Source organism: Anguilla rostrata, chromosome 11 (assembly GCF_018555375.3).
Source record: "Anguilla rostrata isolate EN2019 chromosome 11, ASM1855537v3, whole genome shotgun sequence".
NCBI lineage: Eukaryota > Metazoa > Chordata > Actinopteri > Anguilliformes > Anguillidae > Anguilla > Anguilla rostrata.
In genome coordinates, this window is record NC_057943.1 from 34738668 (window position 1) to 34759911 (window position 21244).

At 39.8% G+C, this 21244-nt stretch overlaps 2 protein-coding genes across 2 annotated transcripts; both read right to left on the reverse strand.

The window, feature by feature from the left end:
* Nucleotides 1–3144: 3144 nt before the first annotated feature.
* LOC135234704 (homeobox protein Hox-C10-like) lies at nt 3145–8169 on the reverse strand. Its single transcript, XM_064299566.1, has 2 exons — nt 7299–8169; nt 3145–4049 (listed from the first exon to the last, which is right to left on the reverse strand). Exons 1-2 carry the CDS (start codon nt 8071–8073, stop codon nt 3772–3774), a joined length of 1053 nt encoding a protein of 350 aa, XP_064155636.1. The 5' UTR covers nt 8074–8169; the 3' UTR covers nt 3145–3771.
* A 7948-nt stretch (nt 8170–16117) lies between these two features.
* LOC135234703 (homeobox protein Hox-C11a-like) lies at nt 16118–20796 on the reverse strand. Its single transcript, XM_064299565.1, is given in 3 exon segments — nt 16118–18510; nt 19972–20766; nt 20769–20796. Coding segments are annotated over 3 exon segments (1056 nt in total). The 3' UTR covers nt 16118–18277.
* Between the last annotated feature and the right edge of the window lie 448 nt (nt 20797–21244).

Below are 21244 nucleotides of genomic sequence, written 5' to 3' on the forward strand. Positions count from 1 at the left end.
ATTTTGCATCATCTATATAATGCACAGATGCTTCATTAGCTGAAGCAAAATGCACCTCATTCTTTCCACATAAAATACCTTGGAGATCACCAACGACCAGTAGTTCTATGAACGTACAATACTGACTTCCATCTCGAGTCCTAAAAAAACGAATAGATCATCAAGAAATGGAAACTCAATTTTTGATCTTTAAAGTGTTCGAAAATTCCATAAATACTTCTGATTTTTCCACCACTATTTTGCGATTTTTAAATTTTATTTTACTGAGAGGAGAAGCATTGACTTCGGCCTTTGACTTACCTGTAGCTACTTTACAGTGACACATGTATGCCTGCATGTGTTTGGGTGCGCGTGCGGGCGGCGTGTGTATTTATGCAACATTAATGCCACATTTGTTACTTTTTTTCACTTCCCCATTAAATAAATAGCGGAATAAGAATAATATTGTTTCGATTATTGATAACAGAGATGTTTTGACGCTTTTATTATAATTGGAGTTCACACAGAAAGCCGTAGAATATTAACCGTTTCTATTTTATGCCTTATCCAGGTAGAGTCAGCGTTTGAAATGTTACTCGTGCATTACTCGTGCCAAAATCACGTTTGAATCTTGAGTGAATTTACTGCTGCTGTCGTCTCAGCAGAACTGGCAGTACTTTACAAGCTAATATGAGTTGGAATAATACCAAGTAGCCAAACGTAAAATGGTTTCAATTTCTTTAGCTTTATTTTTGCATTTTGGAACTTTCACATGAATTAATCACTTAGTAGGCTATGTATAATTAGATGCAGGATCTCTGGGGAAAAAATCCACGCGCTGTTAAGCTCCGCAGTAGAAATGTTACCGGGGAAATAACAGGAAATGTTTTAACACTGACAACAACAATATGACGATGTAAATGATTATGCTAATTTCAGGGCGTGGGGATTCGCCAGTGCAGTTGTTGATGTTTCATAATGTAGATAATGATAAATTCTAGAAATGAATTCCGCCCGTCTCAGTGTGTAGTCGGGGAGTATTGCCTTGAACTTGCCTGATTCACGAAATGGGGATTAAAAGTGCCTATTACTATTACCAATGACTAGTTTGCCCAAGTTAATTGCACATCAGCGTGTTGCCTTTTACATATTCGCCATTATTAAATCAATCCCGAAAGTTAGCAAGCACGTGTTCATTACATGCGTGACACATGCGTCAGTCAGGGTGAAAACGTAGGTTGGTCTCTACAGTGAGGTCTCTACAGTGAGACTGATCCAGGAACAGTAACCTCCAGCAGGAAGATGCACCCAAATATCACCAGCATCTAAATATCCACTCGGTCTACCCCGTCTAATCTATTAATTCATCAGGTTTACCCGCATTCTGTAATTCGGAAAGTGGCTTACGTTGGACTCTCATTCCTTTGACCACCACACACATGCGCACATGGCTTAATCATAATATCAATGTCATCCGCAGTAACATATAATGCATATAGCATTCAAAATAGCGTTCAATTCATTTAAAATTCGAGCAATAGATGTACGCGCGCGCGCGCGCACGCACACACATACACACACACACACACACACACACACACACACCGTCCACTGAATAGCCTTGTTTGAAGGCCTATGGCCTATATCCGAAAGCATGCACAGCAGGACAAAGCGATCGAAGGTTACCCCGTGTTGTTTACAACCCCCTTTCCCTCTGAGAGTTAAAATACGTTTTAGTGCCCACCACATAAAGGAGTTCCAAAGAGAAAAGCACTCTTCCTGGACAGGACAGCACAGTTCATTTACACTGCCATTTACGAGGACGTCGAGACTTGGCGGGTAATCTAACGGAAATTGTCACCCTTGATGAAGACGAACTGACGTAATCAAGGCAGTTTCTTGTTGCCGAGCCAGGAAGCCAATCCCAACAACATAAAACTACCTAAACCACGCATCAGCCGCGCGAGGCGGGTTATCCGCGAGGGAGGACGCACACAAACAGTACAAAAAATTTCCCGGAAGGAAAGATTCAAGCTGCACAAGCCTACATAACAGAACAAAGATTGAAACTGCATTCATGATATTCTAGAAATTGTACGGGTTCTTTAAAACCAGTGTAACTTAATCTGCATAACAGAACAACGATTCTATCTGCATTAATGATATTCTAGAAATTGTACGGATTCTTTAAAACCGGTGTAACTTTATCTGCAAACTTAATCATTACCGGTTTGAAGTGTATCCACAAAGTGAATTCAACAGCAGCTGCTCACCTCAGAACCTGACAAATGAGACATCAATCCAAATACTTCCATCAAAAGCAGGATGCACGTGTATAGTTTTAAGGTACGACTAAATCCGACTAAAAACGTACAAAATACGTTTTTTAAAAATCATTTGTAGTAGTAACAGCAGAAGCAGTAGTCATAATAACAAGACTAACAGAAGCAGTAATCATAGCAGTACTAGAAGTAATTAAGGCTGTTTTCAGTCGATGTAAGCTTTGCGCAAAGACATCGCAAAAGTACGAAGAGAGATCCCCCCCCCCCCAAAAAAAAAACCCCCAGCAAACTAAACAACAAAACACCGGTGTCTAAATTCCTGCCATAAGCTGTCAAGCTACAAAGCCAAGCGTGAGCGCTTCCAAAGCAAACGAAAAAGTATTTCCAATGTCTAGTCCTACCTTGGGTTGTTCCAGCGATAGTGCACCATTCTCCTTTTCCACGTTCTTTTATTGCTTCGTGATTGATATTAGTCATCCATTTGCATTCCACGGCGTGTTTATACTCGGCTATCCTAAACAGAAGTGGTGGCGTCCATAAAGCCGAGCTGTTGGAGTGCGCCGTGAATCCAGCACTCTGCAGACTGTGCTGTGCGAATCAGTCCTCCTCCGCTCACCTTTAAATGCATCTTTACTGCTGCAGCACATTAGATTTGCAGATCATAAAATCCACCCCCAGCGCTTTTCCAGGACCGTCCTGACATTAGAATTTTATGACCTTGACTTACAGTGGTCACCTGGATAATATTTAAATCAACGTTATGGTCTCCCACTTATATTAAAACTGCCAGAATACCCCCACCCACCCGTTTTCTCTCTCTTTCGCTCTCTCCTTTTCTTCTCTTTCTATCAGAACCCCATAAATGATAACCAGGGGAAGGAGATTGTGTGGGGAATGACTCTTCCATGTCCCCGGGTTTATTTATTGTTTTCGAATGGCCCATTTATAGGTATCTAATTGGCATACACATATAGGGAAGCAACATACATGCAACGAATACTGCACGCAGTAACCAGCACAATACATTAAAAGTGCATTGAGAACAACCAATCAGTCAATTAGTGTCGTGAAATTAAACAGAGTAGGTTAAATAATATCGCGGGGAGAAGAACATATTTCAGCACAATGCACAAGCAATATAAATTCATTTTTGATACAAACTTGAGATTGTACTTTTCCGTATAAGCTTGGTGCCCTGGCACGAAGACACAGCGGTACAGCCGTGTAATAAGCATTAGAAATAGCACGTTGAATCGGTCTTTCCTAGTAAAATGAGACAAGGATCAGATTTTTTGTGGTAAATAGTTTTTCCTTAAATTTCCCCCCCAAGATGTTTCCAACTGCGTGTGTACATGTGTGCGTGCATGCGTGCGCGTGCGTGGGTATGTGTATGTGTACGTGTGTAAGAGGAGAGAGAGAAGAGAGAGAGAGCCAGAGAGAGAAAAAAAGTGTGTGTGTGTTTGTATTTATGTGTGCTTGTGTGTGGTTGTCCGGGGGGGGGGGGTGGTATTCAGGTATAGCTGTAGCTTGATGTGAGCTCTCGAACGCGACTCTCCCGGTTCAGCTTCTTCAGCTTCATCCGTCGGTTCTGAAACCAGATCTTCACCTGCCTGTCTGTCAGGTTGATGCTCTTACTGATCTCCAGACGGCGCTCACGAGTCAAATACATGTTAAACAAGAACTCCTTCTCCAGCTCTAGTGTCTGGTGCTTTGTGTACGGACACCTCTTCTTTCTTCCACTTTTTGCCGTAAGCCAGTTTCCTGCCGTCTTTTCCGCTTTTGAGTCCTCTGTGGAAGTAATGGAACGGTCCATATAAAAACCACATACCATGCATACACAAGCGTGAACACAGCATTTCTAAGAGAGACGCTGTAGCCAACCCTCTTACACTTCAAAGCAATACACTCCAAAGAGGCTGCGTACGAGTACGTTTGGTCACGTAAATTTTACTGCAAAATTTCTACTGTATGCGAAAAAACATATGTAACCTTAAAACATAAACACAATATTATTTAGTAGCATACCTCGCCGTTCATTTTATCCAAACGAAGTCACTGTCAAAACTTTATTTTATGTTCAGGTTGCCAACACAACGGTACTACAATGCATTCTCCAGACATCTTTAAAAAACAATATATGTTGTATTTCTGAAATGCAATACTGTCCAAAGAGACTGCGTATGAGTACGATTGGTCACATAAATTTTATTGCAAAATGTCTGGTATATATGAAAAAACATATGTAACCTTACAACAAAAGCAAAATATTATTTAGAAGCCTATCTCGCCGTTCATTTAGACCAAAAGGAGTCACCGTCAAAACTTTGTTTTACGATAAGGTTGCAAACACAGCGGTACTACCATACATTCCCCAACTATCTTTAAAAACCAATATGTTGTATTTCTGAAATGCATTGGAACAAAGTCGAATCTAATATTCAGTATGCTAATCACAGACGTTATTCCTGTTAATGCTGAGGATTTTCCTCGTTGCCAGCATGCTCTAAGTGAAACATATCGTTACTGAAATAAGAAACGACACCTGAAACAGTCAAATATCAAAATGGCTTGGCAATAGACTCCTTCATGTGAGAGTATATTGGTTCTTTGAGGACATTACATGTTTCCGTTCCGGTGCGTTTTATCTGACAAGATGTTGAGATCATAGGTGTGAACATTTCTTCACTAAATTGGTGGCAGGTTTAAGACTGTAATCATGCAAACCAACAATGTTAATTGCTGCAGCTTGCTGGTAACTTTTATGTAGTATTTTTAGATATTAAGGTCTTATTTATCCACAATATAGGCTACTTGTGTGCAGATTATAATCGCACTTCGCTAGGCTCACATTTGATACAGCTCCTGCAAACTGTATGAAGAAGAGTTAGGCTAGCCGCAAAACCATGGGAGTTCACCGCTACACATTTATTTCAAAATCTTTTTGACTTCATTGCGACTACCCCCTCCCAGTGGAACGATCAAGAGCAGCAAGATATTTGCTTTTTTCTTTTGCATCTGTCAGACCTAACCCCTTGAAGACTGTACTGGCCCCAAACACAAATATGCGGTATCTGAATTCCATGGATTGAGTATGCTACTGCCCTTATTGTTCATGGCTTGATTTTTGTGACTTTCTCGTTAAAAATATATTTTCTGACAGATTTTCAACGTTCTGTCTTAAAATAAAAACCCATGTATATAAAGGCTTGTCTGGAAGGCTGTACATATTCTAATTTAAATTCCAGGTTTTCATCCTTTATTTCAAATTACATCAAAGTTACATCAAGTTCATCGTGCTAAACATTCTTAATTATCAAACAATTCGATGTGCGGGTAGGCTACATATTACGTGCGCATTTTCACATAATTTTCCATAAATATTTAATTTGCTTTCCTATTTGTGAAAAGTAACACATATACAATGTAAGGTCTTCTGCCTTCCACAGGTCAAAGTCAGCACATAGCATTGTTTTAAAACAATGACAGATAATAATTGAATACCATTGCTTTTCAGTTTGTGCTTTATAGTTGTATGTAATACTGCATGCTTGTATACAGACTGTAAAAATTCTAGAGTAACCGATAAAATACCCTGGTAAGACGTCGTAAAATAAAACCACAAAGACCATACCGCTTTTCCAATGAGAATCCACAATATTAAAGTTTCCAAATTATATTGTTTTGTAATAGTAAGATTAAAGTGTGCGGTGCTATATACCCCATCCGAGTTTATATGAGTTCAATAGCGATCAACTGTACTCTGTGAAATGTATTGTATTAGTGCTGATTCATTTCAAGAGCACATCATAATAGTTTCACCAATGTATTAATATACTGCTTCACAATAATAGTTCACGATTAATGCAGAACACAACAATAATAATAATAATAATAATAATAATAATAATATATTAACAACCTTCAATAACTAAGTACAGACATTTTTACTTTAATTCAAACCAAAAAGAATGTTTTGCGGAAGGCATGTCGCTTCCACAAAAAAGTGGCTATAGGCTATTAATTCTATAGGGTGCATAAAATTATGCCCTCCTATTCTCTCAACTTAAATCGTCTTAATATTTCATAGACAGTTGAACTATTATTGGGAGTGGACTGACTGATTAATAAAAATATGCGCTGTTATTTGTACATTTAGGCTTGTGTGCGCGCGCGCATATATCTGCACGCCTCAGCGTGCCTCTCAGTAATAAGGTGTGAACACCAAAGGCACTATAACCACTGGCTCGACTGTCTCACACTCATTTATATAGACCTGTAACAGATCTGTAGCCCGGATATTGTCTGAAAGGAACCACGCTTATAGCATGCTTGAATATTATCACGTAATGTGGAAACACTGACGATAACATGCCGACATGGCCGAAACAAAACATTTTAGGCCCACGAAAAAACACGTATGGATAAAAAGTGGCACTGTGGAACTAAACTGAGCACCACTGCGGCAACGTTGTTGTCTTGCGCATATCATTATAGCCTTACATTTACAAACCAGCTAAGCTGTAGGCAAAGCACTAGTAAATACAGACTGAAGTAAAAAATAAATAAATAAATAAATAAATAAATAAGTTATAGCATTGTCCTATTGATGTAATGCCAGTACACTAATCCGAGTATTAATGTACTGGCACTATGTTGCTGGATTAAAATACTGTCAATAAACTGTCAAAGGTACCAGTGTAGTTCAATTTAACAATGCATTGCATTCAGATATCTGTGTAGTTTCCAAAACATTAAAGTACTAATGCTCTGCCCAATGATTAGCAGGTAAAAAGCACTATTCAAATCAAAGGCAGAGCACCCAGGTTCACTACCTTTTTCATACTGCACTGTTGACAATGGCATCCAAGTGGCAGAAATAAACCGAACGAAACAACACACGCGTATAACGCGCGTAATTGCGCAGCGCGACACTATTAAACGTGTTTGTTTGGGACAGTCATTCATTTTTACATGTCAAGGTTTTATTTTACATGACTCATTGTGTATGTGTGTGTGTGTGGGTGTTCGTTCAGTTACCTTTCATTTCGTTGTCCGAATTGTCTGTACTGCTACAGACCACCTTGTTGAAATGCTCCTCTTTCTCTGATAGTCTTTTAGATGTGTTGTGATCTTCCTTCTTCACTTCTTCAGCTGCCGGTTCACGCTCGAATTTGCCGCTGTCGTGCAATGACTGAAGCGGCTTCTTGGTAGTAGCTGTCATATTAGCCACGGGCGCGAAACCCGTCGCGAACTCGTTTCCATTTTGTTCCTTCTCATCTGTATACACCTGGTTCACTCGGAAATAGCCCGGCTCAGATACAGGACCTTGCTTGCACTGGCTACTGTCGGCCCCAAGTCGCGTGTAGGTGGCTGGTTCAGTAGTCTCTTTAGCCCTGTCAATGTCAGCCCGGTACAAACAACGCATTCCCTCCTCTTTGACATTGCCCGCTGGAAAGGAGCAAGAGGGCAAAGGACGGGCAACAGGTTGTGCGATCCTGCACGAAGCCTTGGGGTCTGTGCCCCATGTGTCCAGTTGCTGCAGGAACGGTGGGTGGTGGTAGGCGCTTACAGGCAGGGAGGTCGGTGGAAGCTCGTCTCTTTTAGAAAGTGGTGTAGGTACAATTCCACAGTTTCTCAGCATCGAACAGCCGTATTCAGCGCCCGCCTGCACGTATATCCCAGGGCTGCCGGAGTAGCCCTCACCTCTGTAGGCGGGGGGTCCACCCACCAGAGAATCCATGAGGAAAGAGCCAGCAGCCACGTTGTTAGGACATGACATTTTATTGTTATTATTATTGTTATTATTTTGCATCAACAGTGAAAGTTATTTCGAGGAAGATTACGGTGGTAGGAAGCTGACATCTTTCGAGGGGAACGAAAAAATATCAGCAACATAATTATGGATGCAAGGCACTCTGCCACGTGATTTTCAGACCAATGGGGTTTTGGAAGTGGCCTTGATGCTCCAGACCGAATTGACGTCACCGGGGTCAAGTTGGTGAGTACGTGGAAGCGTCGCGTGGAGCAAGGGCGCCATCTAGCCCGTGAAGCAGGGGAAAGACACCCTACCCCAGAGAGAACAAAGAATTTCAGACTTGAATTCAGCAACGCGACCAGATACGTGGCTATTGCGACCAAAGCAAGGTAACACAAAACAGACCACAAGAAAAATAACTTAAATTCTAAAATTTGAATCCAAGAAGCCTTAAGAAGCCCGGAACTCCCTGCCTTTTGGCTCCGGAAACATTCCTTTAATTTTACTGTGAATAATCGTTTGATTAAGCTTTCACATTTACAATGTGGACATGCAGAGTCACCTTGTTCTTAATCGTAATGTTTGTGAACAAAAGAATGTGCAAGATCATGAAATTGTGTTTATTTCCACGGAACACATGGTAGGATTTTCTGGTATGTACATATTTGACAACGCAGTTTATTTATAAAGGGCTTGATTTTGCAAAGTATTCTGAAATAGTTTGTTTATTTAAGTATTTATGTATTTATGTATGTATGTATTTATTATTATTATTATTATTATTATTATTGTTGGTGGTGGTGGTGGTGGTGGTGGTGGTGGGGGTAGTAGTAGCAGTTGCCGTAGTAGCATTGAGGTCTTAATCGTCTTATCAATAAAGCAAATCTTGAAAATTATTTTTGCGTATAAAGTCATTTTTAAAAGCGTGATTCGTATGGGATGAGGGCGTGTTACAATAGACTACACGTTTCTATATATTTCATATGAGAATGTAGGCCTACGATAATAAGGGTACAGTGCTCCTTAAAATTGCAATAAAGCATGATAAGCAAATCCTTAGTACACGTTTAAAGTTGTTATTACGTGGAATTTTATCTCCAAATGTTTCAAATTTTGCTTTCAGCCATGCAACAAATGGTTTTATTTCAAGGTACTGGAATGTTGAAATTCTTTTTATCAAAGAAATTATTAATGTCAGAACCCCCAGGGTGTCGCTCTTAGTTTTACCGGGAATAAATTGTTTGCAATGGGTAGCCTACTAAAATTAAATAAAAATCTAATTTCACTAACTCACAAAATAACCACATATCCTGTGATTGCAAAGATTTTTTACGGATATAGTAAATGAGAACTAAGTAAACAATTATATTATTATCGATTTCGTTTTCATCTTAATACGTGCGTCTCTCGGCTGGCCTTTTTAATTTTTTTATTATAATTTAAATTATTATTAAAATGAATATAATTATAGGCTATCATTAAAATAATGTCATGGTGGTACTCAGAAGAATAGTGTATGAAGTGGGCTATAATTTACATAAAATGTTCCAATTTGCGTGGGAATAAAAACAGGAAATTAAGGGGAATCAAAGCTACATATGGAGAAAGTCATTTTGGCCGCTTTTTTCTTCATTAGACTGGAGTTTTGGCAGTATGGAACAACGTATAATACAACCTTTCACATGTTTAGCCAATCCGCATTATTAGAATAAGGATGGAAGAGACCCCGCAGTGCCCCGTAATATAATAATAAAGATCAAAATATTGATCTTTTTTCTGTTTCTGTTTCATTCTGCATTCTCTTTCATTCTGCTGCTCTGTATTTTGGTGGATGAATTGCGATAGGCGTGTATAAATAAATAAATTAATTAATGAATGCAGAATAGTAGGTACGCATGGCCTGTTCTTTTAACGTTCTTATACGAGAAGTCGGTAGTATGCGCCTGGAAAACATCACTTCTCCCTGCCGTGCTTTCAACAAGTAGGCTCACGGGTATCGGCTCATATGTACTCCAGCTTCCTCTCTTCGACATTGCTCCCGTATAAGAATGACCCTGCCTCCTTGTACTACTGCTTTTCAAGAGCGACTTTTAAGAAGCTGAAGTGGACGAAGGTTTGCACGTTAGCCAACCAAACCTTGAATGATATCAAGAAAATTATAATCGATAAAATCAGAAAATAAAATGAACAGAAACGCGTTTTGAATGCCCTTGTTTTTATCTTCTTTTTTTGTTCGCAAGGCTTAAGTTAAAAGGTCTCAATCTCATTTTCAATGGCGCCGACAAAGAGGTCACTGGCAATGACCCCGCCTCGTGAAGGCTGGATCCAAGTCTTTTCCCTGTGATTGGTCTGTGCGCGATTCCATCATCGAGATGCGCACCTTTTTAATGACAATTTTCTTTTTCTTTTTTCGTTTTTTTTTGGGACTATTAAGAAGACCATTTGGAAATGTATTAAGGTACAGCCATATAATCCCGCCAGAGTTGATTTTAACTTTTCAAATCTCATCCAGAAGTAAATATACCTTTTGAAAACATCATAACTTGACCTTAACGTAGCCTGCTAATGCCTTAGCAAACCCGTTTGGCCAAGCGCTCATATTTGCTGTGTGTGTGTGTGCGTGTGTGTGTGTTCGTGTGCGTGTGTGCGCGCGCGTGTGCGTGCCTGTGTGTGTGTGTGTGTGTGTGTGCGTGCGTGCGTGCGTGTTTTAAATCTCGGGTCCACATTAATCGAAACCACATATATATTTAAGTGTATTTTGGTTTACACCCGTTACCCATTATGTAGGCTACAATTTTGTATACGTACGAAAAAATAATAAATGTTATGTAAAGCGAGTTGCCAGCGATATCAATGCTCTTGAAATATGCACTAGCACCTATCAAATAAAGAATTAAATGTCTTGTTAAATTATCTTTTCTTTCCTGACATGCACGGCTGGTACAGTTGCACATTGAACTGAAACATAATACTTACGACTAGCTTTTTGAACAAATGACAAAGCGGTTAAGTAATGTAATTTATACAGTACTATGTCTGTATTATTATAGTACACTGATAGCTGAATTTTTATGTTTTGAAATGTAGTAACATATCAGAAGACTATACAATAATTCGTCGTCATATATATTGTCAAAACAGCCGAATACTTTCTGTCTGCAGACTTTCTATAAACTTGAAGAGAAAATGCTGCACATTACGTCCCCCAGTTTTCATCTTTCAAAAAGGTTAGGTCTTCGGCTACAATATGTGAAGTGCAATGAACAATTTTCATTCGTAGAGTAGGCTGCTTACGATCTTTATTGTTTTCTCTACAGTAGTGACTGAATAAATGCACGTGTCTTTCTTTTATTAAAACAGAAACAGATTAGAATTATGTTTCTGAATTTTTCCCCTCCTAAAAAATCCTACGGTTATACACAATACGACTTATGTCCGACATCGTTCTGATGAGTGTAATATTTTGGTAAATGGTGGAGAAGATTGTTTCACAGCCATTTTTAGATACAGTTACACCACAATTCATAAAAATTCGATACAGCATAACATCCCCATGGATACGACGTGCATATACTTGTAAATACGCCTGTGACAAAGGGAGGAGAGGGGGACTATTATATGAGCGTGTGTATATTGAAACGGTGAAGAGGATGAGGTGAAGGGGGGGGGGGGGTGGAGGGGGGGGGGGATGTATCGATCCGATATGAAACCAAAAAATCTCACCAACCTGACTAACAACTCCCACGCTTCGCCTATTACGCGCTGCTAGTTTAGTTTTAGAGTGGAAAAAGATAGCACCAGGCTGAATACACGCGGGATTTTCCTGGACGGAACGGGAATAAAATAAACCGGAAATGGCATATTGATTGCAATTACTGTAGTGGTCTGCACCTCTCAAGGCGCACAACAGCCTGCCTCTATGAATCAATCTGGAAATGTTATTCTACACAGTAGAATAATCATATGGACAATACTATTTTTAAAGAATATTTATTTTCCAAAAATTACAGGTCGCCGCACTTAGACATGGATCAATGATTTTATGTGTACCAGTTTCACGAATTGTTCCTTTCAACGATATTTTTTTAATAAAAACAAATAAATGAGGCAGCCTTTTTGTCACGTTAGGAAGTATCAAATGTAAATGTAAATATACATGTGGACTGCACTGTATCATAGGCACACGGAGTAAGGATACGCATCGACGATCCTCCTCTTTCTGATGTAACGCAGTTGTAGTCTGTTTTATGTCATTCGATAGGAGACCCATAATAAATTAATCACATTGAAAATGCAAAAGCCAGAGCAGATGGAACCAATATTTTATTTATACGAGGCATGGGTGTATTATTACTAACACACAGTTATGTATTTCATCATTGGGAAACTAGAAAATACACACGCACGCACGCGCGTGATGACATGACAATAAACAGCATTGTGTTTACAAGACATTCTGCATTAGAAAACCGAACGACGATTGTTCTTCAATAGAAATATTTTTGAACATCCTTCTCCCCTTTAATAGAATTTTAAAAAACATACGTATGAACTAATATGAAAAAATATGCAAGGAATTCTAAGCTCTGATTCTTTGAAGGTGTGTTGTTTATTGACGTCTTTTAACGTGTAGAGGCATGTCATTTAATTATTTTTAAATTATGCCGAAATACAAATACAATTAAAAAAAATAATAATAATATATTTTTTTAAAATATAAAACACGCCTCTAGAGCAAAAAAATTTAATTAAAGACGCAACATAAAACTGTTTATCGTCACACGATTTCTATATCGGTGGTACGGAGGAGATGCATTGTACTGCTCATTGCGCGATCTCCCAGACTATGAGAACTTCAGCACAGACATCACCAACAAGCAGTGGCACCCTGCTAGTCTAGCATCAGGGAACACTTACAAGGAATGCGCAGACGCCCGGGCCAGTGCTAGCTACGAAAAAGCCCTGGAATATTTTACCATTCTGAAGTAACGACTTTCAGCTTTTTCCTCAAAGTAGATGTCCGTGCTATAGAGAATTTATGCCTACAGCATGTTCTGTCTTAAAGACAATTATAAATCAGAGAGCCATAATCGGTAAGCACGTCAGCGTTATATTAAATTTAAATATCTTGAAAGGCCAAACAAATTGCCGCGTTGCACAGATCCGACTGGTTATTTATAGCTTTTCGCCACAAGCGTAGCAGTGTAAGTACTTCCACTTCCACCGTTTTCGTGAATGCGCACTATACAAAGCATGGCAAAGGGACTGTCTAATTTAATATTTCTCGACGCTGCAATCTGCGTCTACAATGGGAGTATGTTTTCTGGCAACACAAATTGTGTTCATATAAGTGACAGCTGAGGAAGCATGGTGCGAGCAATTGTAAGCTATTTTTTGTGCATATATTTCGGTATATTTTTAGAGCACACCTTCATGCAAATTGGGTTGTTCTTTATGAGCGTACAGCCCTATTTTACGTCAGGGCCAACATATGCACGAATAAACACAGCTGTCGGCCCCGCTTTTAAAACTGCCCTAAGGTTGCTGAGTGTCTACACTAAAAGCGATCTCTGCAACTACAGTGTTCCCTGGGAATATAATGAACGTGCGCTTTGCAGAGTAAATGGAAATTGCAAAAAATTACACGCGTGTGCGTACGTGTGTCTATGAGAGAGAGAGAGAGAGAGAGAGAGGCAAACAAACATATATTTTCATAAGAAAAACAAAAATAAAATACGGCCAAAGAAATGCCGATCCGGCCTAATCTCCATACCCAGCGTATATTCTATGACCCACTCAAAGTTAAAGGTCAAGATGGTCTTTGCTGCTAGGGGTTTGGGGATACTATGCTCTGATAATCAATGACACAAGCAATGAACTTCTCATTTCATTAAAATATTGATACAAATACGTAAAATTATTAGCAAATTGAAGAAAATCGAAAGCAAAAATGACAAAAATGATGAAAAATCGAACTGCATGCTAACTATTTAACTTCCTTTTAAAGTTAGGTTTAAGGCAATACAGACGGGACTCCCTCATCTCTCTATCAGTATCAAAATTACACACACTGGAGAAAGCAAAATATTGAGTTTACAAAATACTGAAAGTCTATTTATATGACATACTAATGTAGGCCTACTACTACAAAACACCATACTTTATTCACATCACAGAGTAACAGACAAAGGTTAGTCTGTTAATTATCTGACCTATACACCTACCACCTCGAGATAATTCCAGAATCGCTCGTAGTTACGCATTTCAGAGAAATTTTATTCTAGGTGAAAGGTGAAAACAAGTGAGGGGTACAGAGATCGAAAGATCGACCGGGTGGAGGGGGGGGGGGCGCTGGGGGGGTTTGGCTTCATGTGAAAAATCTGATCTGGGGTAGATGGGTAGATATTTAGAAAATACTGAAATACCAGAAGTATCATGATACAAATTACATCAAAAAAAAAGTATTTGGAATACTGTCCATCCCCCCCCCCCCCTCTCTCTCTCTCTCTCTCTCTCTCTCTCTCGCTGTGTGTGTGTGTGTGTGTGTGTGTGTGCGTGTGCGTGTTGTGAGTGTGTGCGTGTGAGCGCACGTGTGTGTATGTGCTTTAAATATATACAATAATATGGGGGTGGCTGTATGAGCATGCATGTATGTATTTTATTTACATTTGCTTTAGGTGTATTTTCAAATACTAAAGTAACCTGTCAAGAAGTCTTTACTTGAGGACCACTGTACTTTAAGGATTGTGCAAAAGAAAGTTGAAAAATTCAAATATTTAACAAACATTGAAATTATGTTCGGTTCTTCGCCTAGAACAGAAAGGCGCTTAGACAAGGTTAACAGCTAGACGTCCTCACATGATCAGCAAACGAAAATAAACTGAATGTACTTTCCGACTCACAGCCCGTGTCCGGCAGAGATATAACCTATAGTGTTATTTCATTTCACAGTGAGCAATAACATAGAAAATAGTTTTAAATCCAGCGTTTCTTCTTCATTACTTAGCATTTCACCTTCAGTCCGCTGTTCGATGTTCGTGTTTCTGAAAAACGCTCTTCCCATTACATCTTTTGCATTCTCCTGCCTTGCCGAAATGAACGCCAAGGAGCCTCGCGCCAGCCTTGCTGAGACGAGCACAGAGGAGCCAGTTCTTCCATACTCTGATTGACGAAATCACCCGATGGAACGCATTCATTAAATTTTCCTTCTTTTTTTTTTTTTTGGTAGTGATTGTCAAATGTATCATTCGCACAAATGTGAAGCTATCACCCTTTCGGAGTATGTATTCCGAACGTCCTGATTACGTCAGTGGCGAGTTGCATGGCACACATATCATAAAGACAAGTAGAAATCATAGCATAGGCTACGACTCAAGCAGCGTGATATGCGGCTACCAGCGAGCAGCGACAGTCAAGGGTGGTAATCAGCACGTCATCTTCCCATGACTACGCTCCCCGAAGGGTGTGACGACTAAAGTCTCGCCTTGATCTCTGACAATGTGTGTGTGTGAGTGTATGTGTGTGCGTGTGTGTTTTCTCTCTCTCTCTCTCTCTCTCTCTCCCTCCCTCCCTCTTTCTCTCTCTCTCCAGTTGTCTCCAGTTGCAAGTTACACGTGCATTCTATATGCGCAAAGCCAACACACTTACACAAGTAACAGAAAACAAAAACGGCTTCGTGTGTGACAATAAATTAGATTCTACAGGAACAATAAAGTATAATTAAAAGCTACCTAAAAGGCAGTGTTACCTGATGCACTTTAATGTGAAAGGTCAAAGTTGGGCTCAGACCACATTCCTGATTTTCGCTTCCGGACCCTCTCATTGGCTGATTGTGAGAGACTCACATTTCCGGGATTAAGCCCCTCCCCTGTTCCGCTTTATTGTTGAGGGTGAAAGGTGAAGGCCTTGACTTCATTGAAGTTCAAAGACAGTTTTTCGTTATTCCTTTTGGATTTTTTTATTTAAACACATTTAACACTCACATTGGCCAACGCAACCACGCGCGTTCACACACAGCGAGAAAGAAAACCAGCGGGACAAAATTCGCTTTCTTACTTTTGGTATTCATTGATATTCGGGAATGAAACATGCATACCTTCGATTGAGCCTTATTGTCTCGTCTTTTCCACCAGCGCCATGATCCTCTACCTCTCATCCCTCTGTTATTTTCTAGCAGTGCAGTTAAGCTCCACGTGGCCAATAAACCCGAGGTTTATGGCCAATTTCAGCAAATCCGGGTGGACAGAGAACTTTGAACAAGATGCGTAATACCTGGGTTAAGTAAACCATTCACAAGCGATATCACTGCACGACAAACCCATTCGGGAAGGGAGTGTGTGTATGTATGCGTGTAATCAAGGTTAGAAAGGTTTGGTAAGTTTTAAGAAAAAAACAGTCTACCTTGTTTACTATTTGCAGCGGAAGTAAATGCCGCCTCGTCGAACAGACGGTGCAATTAAGAAAAAACTAGCTATTTAGTGCCTCCAGCTTTATGGCAGTGTCTAGACTGGACTAGACTGGTTTTCAGATGGCCATTGGCGATCTCATTTAGTGCGCACTAAAACATGATTTTTCCTTTTCCCCCTTGGCTTCTTAGTGTGCAGTGTCATCGTCCAGCAGTGCACCTATGTGAACTTAAACATACCGAAACACATTCGAATTCATGGTCCCAGGCTCTACACCCAAACACCGTCAGCCACGGGCCTATTCACACAAGGACGTCCCCACCCCGACCGGGCTCCCTCTGCACACAAAATCGCAGACGAACAGAGATTTTTCTTAAAATTGCAGCGGTACACGCCCATATACAATGTGTGCCAGCGAACACTATACAGTAACAACGCGTTAGTCTACATTTATTTGCTTTATTGTGTGTGCGTGCGTGTGTCTGTGTGCGCGTGTGTGTGAGAAAGAGAAGAGAGAGAGAGAGAGAGTTGCGTTTGCGTGCATTCAGTAAAGAATAAGTTATTTACTAAATTCACTCAACTTATTTCGGGTTATTTTTCTGTCAGTGGAATTTTAGCCCTGCATTTCAGAGCTCAGCAGACCTGGAACACATTATTAGTTATTTAGCTTTGTTTTTTTCCCCCCCTATCTCTGATTTTGTACTAACACCCTAACTTCACAGTAGGCTATGCACACATTTTTCAGTTATTTTACCTCAACACGAATTTCCAAAACCACAGCACACGGAAAGTTCATTAAGTAAAGTAAGGAATGTTTAAAAATCGACCCTAGAACTCATAATTCGTTCATTCTTAAATGCCATGAATTTGTAAACGCTGTTCATTTGTCATTATTTTCTTTTATTTTGCGTTCTTACTTCCATAATACACAGGTCCAACGTGGTCTCCTCTTTGTCTTTCTGCATAATAATAAACATCAAGCATTAAACAATAAGTTAAACGGACCAAACATTAAAGCTCTTAAGATTTCTAAAAGTGAATAAAGCATAGTTGACGGGAAGGGAAAATGAAGGCAAAATATAATATAATATAATATAATATAATATATATATATATATATTTATATATATATTTACAGCCACAAACGCTCATTGCATAGCCCCAATATAAGGAATACTTCTATTGTGGATTGCACACAGTTATGGAAGCGTCAGAATTATTCGGCGACATTCAGAGATGATTCCGGTCGACAGTCTTGTGTTGGAATGAAGAATACGTTTATATGCAGCAGAGACATTTTCATCTGGCAACAACAACTGAACTGTGTGTAGTGACAGATAAAGCGTTTGAATTAGACCCCCCCCCCCCTTTTTTTATATTTAACATTTACCAGATACTACTTATGAAATGCGCGCTGAATTAAAATAGGCTACAAGAATATTGGACAAAGTGGAAGAGGTTAAGAAACCGCAGAACTCCATAACAAACAAATTGTTTAATTGTAAAATCTAACCATTACGTAGAATACCTCCTTCGTTGCATTCTCCATTCAGCTATGGTCAATGAGTTCATATTGTCCTTTGCTGATTCTTAATATTAGTTTCATACATCGATTATCTGTAGTCAGAGTCCGGTCGTTACGCCAAACGACCTTTCGCCTTAAAACTTAAAGTCTGCCTTGGCTGGTCTCCTTTTCAGAAAGTAACTTGAATTTAGTGTTACTCATGATAATATCAATGCCACAAGGCTAAGGGAAGTGTTATGAAAGCATACGCTTTCTTCCATTGACGCGCGATGACCATTCTCTGCATTTGCAAGCACTAAATTGCATTTGCCACTGCCGTCAATGCCAGAGTTCACAATAAGGGGTTTCCAGAGAAGTACTGCAACCGATCCCGACTCAATTTTTTTTCTTTCATTCGTCGGTTCTGGAACCAGATCTTGACCTGTCGGTCGGTGAGACTCAGCATTCTGGAAAGCTGTAGCCGTTTCTCCTTGTTTATGTAAACGTTAAAAAAGAACTCCCGCTCCAATTCCCGGATCTGAAACTTGGAGTATGGACACCTCTTCTTTCTCGTACGAGGTGTACCTTGGAGGAAACAACAAGAAAATGCAGAAGTCAGTGGAATGAAGTTAGTCACTTTGGTTACTGAAATAAATGAAATCGAACTGTGAGCACAGCATACAAAGACCACCGCACAATTATAGCGACAAATCATACTTTGAATTAAACAAATATACAGACCCTGTGCATAGCCTGTCCTATAATTCAGTCTATGCATCCAGTACAGCCAGTCTATCCTGTAAAATAGTTACTTTGGTGGTTCGCTCCGCTCTAGGGCATTGCCTCTTTCTAAATTATCATTTTAATCAATGCGCAATGTCATTAAAATATATGAATTTGCTTCTCTCGGTGTTATCGGCTTTTGATGCAAGGTCCACTGCTGCTTCGATGAAAAAGTGTAACCGGAACCGCTTTTTACCTGTTTCACATTTGAAAATGACTGGTAATGTTTTACGCAAGTTTTCTTTCAAATCCCTGGATGCTCACATGAAAATTAACCACCATGGAAACGACCATACAGAAACAATAAACGGGATACAGAAACCCCTTTTAAAAATGGAGTCTGCTAAAGTCCATTGGCTCTATTTCTTTCGGGGAATCTCATGGTATAGCCCATTAACGGTGATTTTTTTAAAAAAAATTGCGTTCTGTTGTGCTAATGTTATCGTCGTGAAGGGTCCCACAAGCTATTGTGCAGTGCTTGGCCTTAATATGCTAGCCTAGTGTGTCGAGAGTAACCCAATCTCAATGTCAACCAGCACGCAGGCACACAAAGGCTATATTTTGTTCATTAATCTACTATCAATATTGGTAAAAAAAAGGAATACATAAATATACTGTTTTCAAACGTTTCCTAATAAGGTTGAAATTAGCTGCGGCCAAGTAATATTCGATATGCCCATAATATTTAAAGGACACTTAAATGACCAGCGGTAACTGCATGATTTCACTACACATGAAACAAACTCATGGCTTATCACTGAATATTTATGTTTCTAAGGTCTTTTTTTTACATATAAATCAGAAAATTATATCAAACTAACTATAGATGGATAGATAGATAGATAGATAGATAGATAGATAGATAGATAGAGTTAGAGAAAAGGCTGGCTAGTTTGGATTTAAGCAGAAAAAATAAAATGCACATAACACCAAAAACAGTGTTCTGCCCAATTGGTTTTACCTTCGAGGGCCCAACGAAAAATCCTTTAAAATGCCTAACGCAAGTTCATGATCAAAGTTAGCATTTGTCACAATATAGCGCGCTCTTAAAATTTCACAGACTCGGGGAACGCTGTGTCTGTGTATAACATCTCATTTTTTTCAAAGCGCTTTCCCATCGTAAAAATTCTTCTCGGTGGAAGAAAGAGCTTTGTAGGTTATAATAAAATCCTTTGAATGCTTATAAAACTCCACATAAAATCTGACCGACAAAACACCGGGCTAGTCCCCTAACCTTTCCCCATTTACGGCTTCGGTACCTACTCGAGTGGTTGTTCTTGTTGGTGTTGCCGTCCTTCGTGTTTGAAGAAGCACATGAGCCCGAGTTTGTGTGTTCCTCCTCATCCTCTGCGTCTTTTTCCGGGTCCGCGGCGCCGGGGAGCTCGGTGGGCTGCTGGGACTGAGAGTCACACTTGCTCGCCTCGCCCTTTTGTAAACAATTCTCTGGCTGACTGTCCGCGCCGCAGTAGGCGCTATCAAAAAAGCGGTCAAAGCCTTGAGGAAGGACGTTGTTTTTCCCCACTCCAGAGTAAAAACCCGTAGAAGTATGGTTGGAGCTCGGGTGGTGATGGTGGTGGTGGTGGCTGTAGACACTCTCGTTTTTCATGAGCATTTCTGTCATGGTGGATGGCGGGAGACAGTCTCGGTGCACCAGGTCCTCTCCTGAGTAGCAGGACGCATAATTGCTTCTATGGTGCCATTTACTGGACGGGTCCAAGCCGTAGGAAACCTCCCGGACCGGCTGCACTTGAGACAGGTTTGTAGAATAAGGGTAGGTGATTTGTCTCGACGGGGCCTGCGGTAAAAAAGAAGAGACCGCTGAAAATTCAGGCACGTAATAGGTACAGCTGGGGAGATAAATGTTAGAGGCGCAGCCCGTCCTGTCCCCAAACTCGGAAGTCCTGTCTTTGCGCGTCTGGGAGCAGAAGTTGCCCAGATTCACCGAGTTAAACATGTTTCTCCCGTTCCTGACGCTATAGATAGATGTTTTGGATTGGAACTGCAGAAGAGGAAAATTTGGGAAGGCGAGATGACGCGCTATCCGTCTAAGTCGCCCCGAGACACGTGATCGAAAGTAGATATTGTCATATATCAATTTGGAACACTTAGATGCGTAGGAGTGGTTCACTTAGGTAAGATCCTAGAGGTTCAAACGATTAGTTTCAAAACACCGCAAGACCATTATGAAAATTAAAAGCAGATTTCTGGTAGTTTTCTTTGCATTTCCGATAGCGGGCACCAGAAGCATTAAATGGAGGTTAATTTCATAGGAATACAGTATACGATATATGTAGTAGAGCACTGGTTTTCTAAGGTTTACAAAGGTAAGCTTATTATTATTATTATTATTATTATTATTATTATTATTATTATTATTAATAAACGTCTAATAATTCCAGCTTAATAGTTGTTGAAGTAGTAGCAGCAGTATAACAGTAGTAGCCTGTTAGCTTGTTGTGATATTTTATTTAAACAGCATTCAAATGTTATTCGTATCCATCACACTCTATCCCAAAAATATACATCCTATTGCATG